The sequence below is a fragment of the Oncorhynchus tshawytscha genome, linkage group LG02, assembly GCF_018296145.1.
Source record: "Oncorhynchus tshawytscha isolate Ot180627B linkage group LG02, Otsh_v2.0, whole genome shotgun sequence".
Taxonomy (NCBI): Eukaryota; Metazoa; Chordata; class Actinopteri; order Salmoniformes; family Salmonidae; genus Oncorhynchus; species Oncorhynchus tshawytscha.
In genome coordinates, this window is record NC_056430.1 from 72,666,471 (window position 1) to 72,677,961 (window position 11,491).

The 11,491-nt window shown below is 41.2% G+C and overlaps 1 protein-coding gene across 2 annotated transcripts; it reads right to left on the reverse strand.

Moving 5' to 3' along the window:
• Positions 1-1,111: 1,111 nt before the first annotated feature.
• gcdha (glutaryl-CoA dehydrogenase a) lies at positions 1,112-7,023 on the reverse strand. Of its 2 annotated transcripts, XM_042304340.1 has the most exons (12): positions 6,870-7,023; positions 6,271-6,389; positions 6,103-6,138; positions 5,745-5,885; positions 5,133-5,195; positions 4,841-5,011; positions 4,105-4,234; positions 3,238-3,454; positions 2,906-3,009; positions 2,560-2,685; positions 2,191-2,351; positions 1,112-1,700 (listed from the first exon to the last, which is right to left on the reverse strand). In XM_042304340.1, exons 2-12 carry the CDS (start codon positions 6,377-6,379, stop codon positions 1,627-1,629), a joined length of 1,332 nt encoding a protein of 443 aa, XP_042160274.1. In that variant the 5' UTR covers positions 6,380-6,389; positions 6,870-7,023; the 3' UTR covers positions 1,112-1,626. The 2 variants fall into 2 exon arrangements, with proteins under 2 accessions (XP_042160274.1, XP_042160279.1); XM_042304345.1 differs by lacking the exons at positions 5,745-5,885; positions 6,103-6,138; positions 6,271-6,389; positions 6,870-7,023 and adding an exon at positions 5,475-5,508.
• Between the last annotated feature and the right edge of the window lie 4,468 nt (positions 7,024-11,491).

An 11,491-nucleotide genomic window follows, 5' to 3' on the forward strand; every position in this document is an offset into this window, starting at 1 on the left:
AAAATACAGTTTTATATCTTTATGTTTAAAGCCTGAAATGTGGCAAAAGGTCGCAAAGTTCAAGGGGGCCGAATACTTTCGCAAGGCACTGTACATATGAAGTGGGTAAAACAGTATGTAACATCATTAAAGTGACCAGTGTTCAATGACTATGTACATAGGGCATAGTTATCACACCAGTTGCTCAACAATTCAAAATGTACTTTCCCAATGTGTATTTACTTCAAGAAACTAAATGCACATATGTATAAATGAGTGTTATATTATGTTATATTTGTAGGCTGTTGTGTTGTACTACATTGTCATAGACTGTCCAACGGTTTCATTATAGCGTACTCTACATACTATTCCATGTCAATGCTCTCCATCAGGTGGGTGAGATCTGCGGGCAGATGAAGGAGCACATGTACACTGTCTATGAAGAAAACAGCCATGCCATGCAGGCCACGCTCCAGGAGCTGACTCTGGTGCTGGAGAGCTGCAGTAAGCTCAACACTGAGCTCCACACCGTCTCCCAGGCCCTGGCAGGACTCAACAGGGGCCTGACTCTGCACCGGAGTACTGAGTGACTACACTCTTAGAAATAAAGGGTTCCAAAGGGGTTCTTTGCCTGTCCCCATAGGAGAACCCTTCTTGGTTCCAGGTAGTATCCTTTTAGTTCCATGTAGTACCCATAAACCCTTTTTCTAAATGTAGTTTGACAGCCTTTGGAAAGCCATTGATGACCCCACTGTACTGTGCCAGTCCCGTGCAGTGGTTGGTTATAGTATAACGGTGCTGGTTCAAGTGTTAACTAGCTGATTAAATATACCTGCTCTGTAGTTTTAAGTCTGGTGCTTTTGTAAGTGCTGTTTTGGTTAATAAACCTGAGTGTGTTGTTACAAAGCCAAGGCTCGCTTCTTTGTTATTTCAGTTAGTGTGATTGTGTGTCAATGGCTTTTTTGACCAGATAATGTGAAATAATGAAAAAAAAAAATCATTTGCAAATGAGTCCCTAATCCTATGACTATTTCAATATGGCAGATCATTGAATTGGGATATTCTCTGTCCTCAAACAGGGCACTGATTTAGGTCAGCCGTCGGAATCACAATTACGAAATTATACAATTCATCATTTCAAAATATGCTTTATGTACAGTTCATTTCTTTCACCTAGAAATAAATCAAATAGACCAGTTGTGAACAAATCTCTAAAGATACACATACATACTGTACAACCTCTCACCCATTAAGTGAACTTATTCCATAACATATCTTTCTAATCGATACAGATCCCTTATCAACATGCTACATGCCATTGTGACATCCCTTCGTAGTAGGAGACTGAAGCTACTGTATCAACATTCAAGCTGACATTGTATTTCAATCGTCGATTGATTGAGTACAGGTACATAAGCAAAACAAAAACCGTCTCATATTTGGACCCAGTGTTTCTTTCAGGTTGAATTTTACTTTAATATTCTCTCACCAAACAGAGGCACTTGGGGATGGAAGTCCATCAGCAGTCAGGCACACACCCTCAGTGATTACTTCTCAGAAGGCAGATAGATGGGCAGCTCAAGGCTTTCCCAGTCTACTTTAAGTCTGTTATTCAGTCCGTTGTAATAGGAGGACAAGGAGGAGAGTTTACTTCTCAACAGTGAATGACTGCAGTCCAGTGATGGCTCGGCCCAGGATCAAGGCATGGATGTCATGGGTACCTAGAAGAACAAGCAAACACAAAGGCATTGTGGGTAGATTATTTGATAAGAGAAACGTGCAAGTGAGGCTAAACTTTTTAATTTAAATTACATTAGATATTGTAGGGCTATATAATACATACATACTGAGAGCACAGGAGGTTGGTGGCATCTTAATTGAGGAGGACAAGCTCGTGGTAATGGCTGGAGCTGAATAAGTGGAATGGTATCAAACACATGGTATCCATGTGTTTGATGCCATTCCATTTACTCCGTTCCAGACATTATTATGACCCGTCCTTCCCTCAGCAGCCTCCACTGACTGAGAATTATACCACAAAACCAACAAGTAACTGTAACACTTCATTTGTACACTACTGACCTCTGTTGGTCATCCAGTCTCATTGTCTCTCTCCAATCCAGACTACTTTCTGCTCATGTTCCAATCACCTGTTCTCCTATCCAACCTTTCCATCCTTTAAATACCATATTCAATCAATCTTCTCCTCACCTTCGTATGTGTTGACGGCCTCCAGGTTCATGACGTGTCTGATAATGTGGTACTCGTCTGCGATGCCGTTGCCTCCCAACATGTCTCGGGCCTGCCTGGCGATGTCCAGGGACTTCCCACAGCTGTTCCTCTTCAGCATGGAGATCATCTCAGGGGCCGCTCTGAGGGAGGGAAGACACACAGGATAGAGGTCAGTGTTTAATATAATGAAGAAAGATGGACACATACAGTACACACACAGAGATAGTCTCTCTTCACATATTAAAACTGAAACTAGTACACAGACCAATGCATAAACACACATTGCAGTCTCTCCTCACATCCAAAAGCAAACATTTCTTTCGCTCACTCAGTGGGGACTACACTCACTTCTTGTCGTCGATGAGTCTGCCTAGGGCCAGACAGGACTGCAGGCCGATGGTGATCTCTGTCAGCATGTCAGCCATCTTCTTCTGCATCAGCTGGTTCCTGGCCAGGGGCACGCCAAACTGGATCCTGAATGGACCAAAACAAAAGAGAACGAATCAGATGTCAGCAACATATAATAGGGTCCTAAAATGCTGAAAGAAGAGGCAGGATGGCAGCTTGACTCCCTTCAATACTCTTTGCTACTGAGCTAACGTCTTCCTGAACAAGCTACTTCATCCGTTCATACCAAAAAGTGCTCTGAATGAATAGAGTTGATGACATAATAAGTAGGGAGAGAAGTGTTTACCTGTCCAGTGTGTACTGGCGGGCAGCATGGAAGCAGAACTCGGCAGCACCTAGAGCTCCCCAGGCGATACCGTAGCGGGCGTTATTCAGGCAGCCGAAGGGACCCTGACCAGAAATGAGACATATACAGTATTATATTTTAACAGAGCACCTTTTCTTCATCTTTAGAGAACTGACTTTGTTTTCTAGATCCCATCTCAAGAGTTCTCTAAACATACAGTATCTCGGCCAGTAACCTTGATTGAGTTAGAATTGTTCCTATAGTACATCATTTTATTTACAGTATTTCTAAACATCATTATGTGTTTGAGTCCAACAGTTAGGCTTACTCACAGCCAGTCCAGAGACGTTGGGCAACATATTCTCTTGGGGCACCTCCACCTCGTCCATCAGGATCATGCCCGTGGCCGACGCCCGCAGAGAGAACTTGCCCTCGATCTTAGGCGTTGCCAGGCCCTTCATGCCACGCTCCAGGATGAAGCCTCTGATCCTGCCATCCTCACACTTGGCCCAGACCACAGCGATGTCTGCCACGGGTGAGTTGGTGATCCTGGGGAATAGGGAGAGAATACGCTAAGTCAGTTACCCATAGTGAGAGTTAGGGTATTATAGGTTCAACTACATCATATATGAGGGTAAGCGTATATAATAGGGGGACAGGCAGGGAAAAGCTAAAGGGCCAACTAGAAGAGCTCATAATTATGGCCCTGAGTTTTAATACAAGGGCAATGGGGTTACTGATTGCATTACGAAACATATATAGAGACGTAACAGTGCCAGCAGTCTGGCGTGGGCTTTGCCAACAACTGGTATAAGGTTACTGCATCTATATATGGATGGCTATGCATGAAGCTGTGCATGAGGTCCCTCTCATAACATTCTTTCCATAATGAGACGGTCACACGTACATCTAACCTTCATGTCATGCCACCTAAAGTTCCCACAGTGGAGACAGCAAACCTTGTGGAAGAACTGTTTGTTACACCTGCATTTTTCAGCAGCCATATAACTGAAGGGATATGTCTCCTCATTGGGACATTTTATAGTTGACTCATAACTACTCTACCTACCTAGCCTGGCCTTTCAAAGAAGTTAACTAAAGCAGAAACGTATGTTAACCCAGACTAGAACCTCCCCAATCAGACATACATGCCGACTGGTCAGATAGATAGACTGGTACCCAGGTTAGAAGAACCTTACCATGTCTTGGCTCCACTGATGGTGAAGGTGCTACTGGAGGGGTTGTACTTGGCCTTGGTCTCCATGCCCGCGGGGTCACTGCCGTGGTTGGGCTCAGTCAGGCCGAAACAGCCCAAGATCTCCCCACGAGCTGCAGAATTACAGAGAGAGATGGGATTATGAAGAGGCCTTATCTAACTGGAATATGAGCTCTGCTTCAGTCTGCATTAGTTTCATTCTCACTTTCGCACCACATTTACTTTGTACAACAACTTAGACTTTTATCTATGTGCCAATATTAACTATGTATAAACACTTGTTGTTTGTTCATCTACGTTATTTTTCTTCATACCTATGAACTGAAACCCAACACAGTTTCTAAACCGAAAATTATTGATACTGACTGAACCAACCATTTATTGAGGACATTGATATCGATAATAACGATAAGAATCCTTTACTAGAGGAATGTGAAGTTTGAAATGAAGTAAGTCTGCTAATATGGGCTATTGCTAATGGGACAATTGATAGCTGAGTGAGTGCGGGTTTTTCCTTTCTTCAATCGATAGCTACAACATCTAAAGTAGTAGTAGTTTTAAGGGTAATGTAAAAAGTAACTGGCGCACATTAATGTTATGAATTTATTGTTATTGTGATACTTCAATTTATCAGGATATGGATTTTTTCCATATCGCCCAGATCTAGTTTCTATACTATGTGTCATTTTACTATGGAATATATAGTAGTTATTGCTTACCTAGCCTGGGTAACCACTTCTCCTTCTGTTCCTCTGTGCCGTAGGCGTTGATGGGGTGCATGACCAGTGAGGACTGGACACTCATGACTGACCGGTAGCCACTGTCCACCCTCTCCACCTCCCTGGCAATGAGCCCGTAGGCCACGTAGCTGGTTCCGGCACAACCATAGCCTGGGTGAAGAAGAGACAAAGTTGAGGAAGATGGACAGTTATTGGACTAATCGAGTTGAGCATGAAGATTGAGTATGAACACATCAATAACAGGATGATGCATGTTTCATATGTTATTTACCTTGGATGGTTGGCCCCAAGACACCCAGCTCTCCCATCTCTGAGACAATCTCACGATGGAAATCTGTGGGGGGTGAACAAACAGAAAGTGAGCATGAATAAATAGTTTATAGAGAAGTTCCTTGTATGACATGAGAAGTCTTCTCTCCAGGAATAGCACCTCAGCCTGTGTTTACATTTGTGTCTGTTGGCCATGTGTCACTGTTGACATTTATCTCCGTTGGCCTTGTGTCAGTGCTGACGTTCGTGTCCGCTGGCCATTTGTCAGTGCCTCAGCTTGTCGCTGTTGGCCATGAACATGCCTCAGCCTATGTCTGTGCTTACACACTGTGCCAGTGCTTACGTTCGTGTCTGTTGGCCATGACCATGCCTCAGCCTGTGTCTGTGCTTACACACTGTGCCAGTGCTTACGTTCGTGTCTGTTGGCCATGACCATGCCTCAGCCTATGTCTGTGCTTACACACTGTGCCAGTGCTTACGTTCGTGTCTGTTGGCCATGACCATGCCTCAGCCTGTGTCTGTGCTTACACACTGTGCCAGTGCTTACGTTCGTGTCTGTTGGCCATGACCATGCCTCAGCCTGTGTCTGTGCTTACACACTGCCAGTGCTTACGTTCGTGTCTGTTGGCCATGATGATGCGTGGCATTAGTTTCTCCTGGCAATAGGTCCTGAAAGAGTCTCTGATCATCACCTCCTCCTCTGTCAGCAGGCCGTCCAGCTCCAGGGCGTCACGCCAGTTAAACTGCACCTTGGCTGTAGAGGACCATGGGAATTAGAACATGAGGTGACACAAACATGGTGATGTCATACTGTCCACCACCACGTTTCATAATATAATACACCATGTCTGCATGTGTAGCCAGTGGCATCTAGCGGTTAAGTTTACATATGTAATACATTGGTAATGTACACAAGATGTGGTTTGTCCAATACTGTAGCTTTACGAGTTTAACTTGTATAAATGACTTACGTGCTTTTACTGGCTTCTTGGCGACCACTTCGGCTTCTGAAAGAGTCAACGGCACAATAAGTCATCAACCGAGACCAACACAAAAGCAGCAATACATTCTAGACACTTAAAAATGTCACTTTAATACAATCCCATTCTATGTCATTTGTTGCTCACATGTAAACTCACCGTTTTGGGCTGGTGAAGCTGCTGCTGTGCCCTGTGCCCGGGAGGCTGAGACTGCAGCACGTTTCCTAGCGTTGGAGAGCAAACGAGTCACAGCACCTCTGAGAGCCATGGTACACAGTCTGAAATAAATCACAACACAGGACACATTTAATGGTACACTAAGGAGAGTAAAGGTTATACATTTACAAAACATGATATTATCATATTATCAAGTGAATTATTCATTTTGAGAAAAATGTATGACATTTAAAACAATGTGAGGGTCAACAATCGCATTTGAAGCATTTTAGTGACAATACTGTAAGATACTGTACCAATAATGGCAGTTATAATCAAAAGGAAAAAAATCCTATGGTACAAGATTCTTGTTTTAATATCATTTTCCTGGTGTTCCTCCATAGCTCTATTTGAACGAATAAGATAAGAAATGTCATGTTTTATGGTAGCTGTCCTTCATTACGCAAGCCTGTTACAAAACATTGTATAACACCAGGTTTAGAAACACGTTCTAAACAGTAGCAGTAAAAACAAGTCTTCCTCCGCAACAATGTAACATTGCAGTGAGCAATTTCATGCACAACATAGTATCATTACTGTACCTGTTCTTGTCTGATAATTATTTCCGATGATCTGATAACGTCGAATGATGATGGCCTAATCTCGTGCAATGCTGGTTGTTTTGTAATCGCTGCAATGTGACGTCAAATGGCTGCGTGGGGACAGCTTTTCATCATAAGCGAGTCAAGCCAATAGACACGACACCTGTGATGTAGAAGATTACGCAACAGAGTGCGTTATGAAACTTTTATTTTGTTAACCTTGAATTAAAGCATAAAAACAAATGAGTGTAATGATTCATAAAGTTATGTGTGGGGTAAATACTTTTTGTCATTGATTTTTCTTTTTGGACTTTTTTCCAAAAGTGAAGAATGCCACACTCAAAATGGCGCTAATGTATAGCCATCTGACCGAGGGGCGTTGGCACACTTCCTTCCCATTTCATTGGCTGTGAGTATATAAATGCCGCGTTCAAATGCTACTCGGAATTTTTTGATTTGCCAATTCGTTAAATATGTTCGTCATATGCCTCCTTCAAAACAACTGGCAACTGGGAATTCGTAAATCTCCGACTTCAGTGGGGTCAAGAAAACTGGAAACTCGGAAAAAACGATCTCCGACTGGGAAATATTATTTTGAACGGTCATCCAACTCGGAATTCCAACTCGGCCTAGAGGGCCGACTTGAAGATCTCTGACGTCATTATTTGACCTCGTATATTTCAGAGTTCCCAGTTGTCGGGAATGCACCACTAGATTATAAAAAAATAGGTACAGGTGACAAATGGCCAAATGGCCATGTGCTTCTGAAGACTAGGTTCAAAATACTGTATCTTAAACCAAGCCCGAAGAGACCACAATTGTATAGGAGTGTAATATTAAAAGTATCATGCAATTATAGGGTTTATTTACCATAAACATACACATATTTGTTAAAAAACAAAAAACACATTTGTTGAACGTTTTCAATTAAACATATTGAGAAGTGAAATGTAGGCTTTATATTAGGCAGTGGTGGAAAAAGTACACAATTGTCATACTTGAGTAAAAGTAATGATATCTTTAATAGAAAATGACTCAAGTAAAAGTGAAAGTCACCCAGTAAAATACTACTTGAGTAAAGTCTACAAGTATTTGGTTATAAATATACTTAAGTATCAAAAGTACATGTAATTGCAAAAATATACATATCAAAAATAAAAGTAAAAGTAAAAGTATAAATCGTTTCAAATTCCCTACAAGCAAACCAGACAGCACAATGTTCTTGTTTTTTAAATTTATGGATAGCCAGGGGAACACTCGAACACTTAGGCAATAGTTTACAAACAAAGCATTTGTGTTAATGAGTCCTCCAGATAAGAGGCAGTAGGGATGACCTGGGATGTTCTCTTGATAAGTGTGTGAATTTAACAATTTTCCTGTCCTGCTAATGTAATGAGTACTGTTGGGTGTCAGGGAAAATGTATGGAGTAAAAAGTATATACTTTTCTTTAGGAATGTAGTGAAGTAAAAGTAAAAGTTGTCCAAAATATAAATAGTAAAGTACAGATACCCACAAAAACTACTTAAGTAGTACTTTAAAGTATTTTTACTTTTATAAGTACTTTACGCCACTGATATTAGGCTATGTGGCATTAATCAGAATTGAATGACATAAGCCTAAATGTGTTTGTTTGGTGAACAACATGTGTGGTTGGGATATTTTCATATAGAAAAAGTAAATAGTTCAACAGGATACTTTGAATAGATCGGTTTGCTGAATGAAATGTGTGTATAATGATTACAGTTGTCAATGCAAATTAACAACAACATAAAATGCATTATGCAGAAATGGTTAATTAGGCAAACATGATTACTTCCAAGCATTCAAAGGCCAGGAAACTAAATATAAGTGTAACCTCCTTCATTATTCATGGTATGTTATGTTAGACGAATCTTGGCATAGTTCATCCACATGACACCCCTGAAAGCAAGGATAGGGTTGTCAGGGCTGACCACAATAGCCTCTATTTGCTATGTCACCCAGCCTACACGGTTGCCGAGGTAGGATCTCTCTCTCTCTTAAATCAATTGAAAGGGGCTTTATTGGCATGGGAAACATGTGTTTACATTGCCAAAACAAGTGAAATAAACAATAAACAAAAGTGAGAAGATACAAAACAACATCAACAAAAAACAATTTGAATTTAACAGTAAATATTGCACTGAAAAAGGTTTAAAAAAAGATAAAGACATTTCAAGTGTTATATTATCAGCTATGTACAGTGTTTTAGCAATGTGCAAAATAATTGTGGTACGAATAGTAGGGGAAGATAAATATGAAATTGGTGGTATTTACAATGTTGTTTGTGCTCCACTGGTTGCCCTTTTCTCAAGGCAATGGGCCACATCATGTTGCTATGAATGCACACTGCAGTATTTCACCTACCAAATATGGGAGTTTATCAATGTTTGATTGTTTTCAAATTCTTTGTGGGTCTGTGTGATCTGTGGGAAATATGTCTCTCTAATGTGGTCATTCATTTGGAAGGTTAGGAAGTGCAGCTTAGTTTCCACCTCATTTTGTGGGCAGTGGGCACATAGCCTGTCCTCTCTCGAGAGCCAGGTCTGCCTACGGCGACCTCTATCAATAGCAAGGCTATGCTCACTGTCTGTACATAGTCAAGGATTTTCTTAATTTTGGGTCAGTCACAGTGGTCCTGTATTCTGCCACTGTTTACTCTCTGTTTAGGGACAGATAGGGTTCCAATTTTCTCTGTTACTTGGTTGATTCTTTCCAGTGTGTCAAGTAATTGTGTTGCTGTCCTGAAGCTCTGTTGGGTCGTTTTATGTTTGTGAACAGAGCCAGCTGGCTGAGGAGACTTTTCTTTAGGTTTGTCTCTCTGCAGGTGAGAGCTTTGTGGTGGAACGTGTCGACATTGTTTCCTTTTAGGTGGTCGTATAATTGAACAGCTCTTTTCTGGTGGGTGTAGTCCTAATGCTCTGCATGCATTGTTTGGGGTTTTGCGTTGTACACAAAGTATATTTTGGGGTGTTTGTTCCATTTTGTGAATTATTGTTGCTGAGGGGACCCCAGACCGCACAACCATAGAGGGCAATGGGTTCTATAACTGATTGAAATATTTTTAGCCAGATCCTGATTGTGATGTCGAGTTTTATGTTCCTTTTGATGGCGTAGAAGGCCCTTGCCTTGTCTTTTAGATTGTTCACAGCCTGGTTGAGGTTACCTGTGGTGTTGATGTTTAGGCCGAGGTAGGTATAGTTCTTTGCAGTGGCGATTTTAGCATGTAAATCTTGGTGGGGCAAAAATAAATCAAGTGGGATGCATGCCAGCAACACAACAAAAACAATACATTAACTGTACTATAACGGTGACAAACGGTTCCCACAAACTGTTAGGGCCTACATAAAGCTGTCCCAACAGCAGTCCCAACACCTTACCACTGCTACACCTGGCTATCAGCGGAGCCTTGTCTGGCAGCGAAACAGTTAATTCAGCTTCATTTACTGACTTTAAAAAAACATAGCTGCTATTAAACAAATATGGTTTCTAATGACAATTGAGATGTACAAACTGTGGCATAAGGGGAAGACAAGTGGATAAAAGGCAATCCGTGATTTCGATTAAGACATTAATGAGTGAGTTAGGACGGACGTAGTCAATATAACCATTTTTTAAGCACTTTTGAAATGTACAGCGACAGAATTCAGAACATGGGCCGTTCTTACAGTGTTCTCCCTGTACACCAAGTCAGAACCATAGAATAAATAAAGGGGCATATAAACACACAATGAAAGCTCTTACAATATTCTCTAAAATCTTTCTCTAAAACAGGCTATAGGCTACATGTGCACCACCAAGTCAGAACAGTAGGCGAAATTAAGAGGGGTAAATAGACCAAATTATTAGGGTGAGGCACATGGGCCACTAACAGCAGCATACAATACATTTTTGGACTCACCTTGTTGTGCTGTGCTCACTTGAACAGGAAGGTGGTGTGACGGTCCTTCGTGGGCAAATTTTGCTATCAAAATTTGGCATTCTCTGGATTTATGGTGCTTTCAAAACATCTGGAAACTCTGAAAAAAACATAGTCGAAATATGATGACGTCATTGATCTTCAGGTCGTAGCTCTAGAAAGAGGCCAGATTTACAATTCCGAGTTGGATGACCATTCAAAACTTATTTTCCCAGTCGGAGCTTGCTTATTCCCGACTTCCCAGTTGTCTTGAACGTCAAGTTTTCGCAGTTACGAGTTAACAGTTGTTTTGAGCATGGCACAAATCACACTTCATTGACAGCATTGACCATGTTGAACGTTTATCATTTTAAATTTGGAAAATCCCAGATTTGGGACCCCACAGCCACTGTCACTGATTCCTTCCAAACCACTCATTGTTGAATTTACGATTTCCAATTTTTTTTCTTCATTATATATCTTTGTATGACAAGGACTAAAAAGGATTTGCTAGTAGATTGTCGACTTCATTCATGATGATGACTGCTAGCTAAGATTTTGAAAGTATGAAGTTGACATTATCAGTCCGATCAATGCTACTGTAGATATAACATGATTTGATGTCATTTTATCTGTGGCCAATGACCTTGAGCCTTCTTGGATGGGAACTTCTAATTTAACTCTATGGCAGCATCCAAAGTGCTA

What these genes read in the sequence shown, in the direction of transcription:
- gcdha (XM_042304340.1), bottom strand. Translation starts at nt 6,379, where the DNA reads ATGGCTCTCAGAGGTGCTGTGACTCGTTTGCTCTCCAACGCTAGGAAA. An exon ending in CTTGGGGCCAACCATCCAAG is followed by an intron (nt 5,012 to 5,132) that starts GTAAATAACATA and finishes TTCTTCACCCAG; the next exon opens with GCTATGGTTGTGCCGGAACC. An exon ending in GGCCGTCAACACATACGAAG is followed by an intron (nt 1,701 to 2,190) that starts GTGAGGAGAAGA and finishes TTGTTCTTCTAG; the next exon opens with GTACCCATGACATCCATGCC.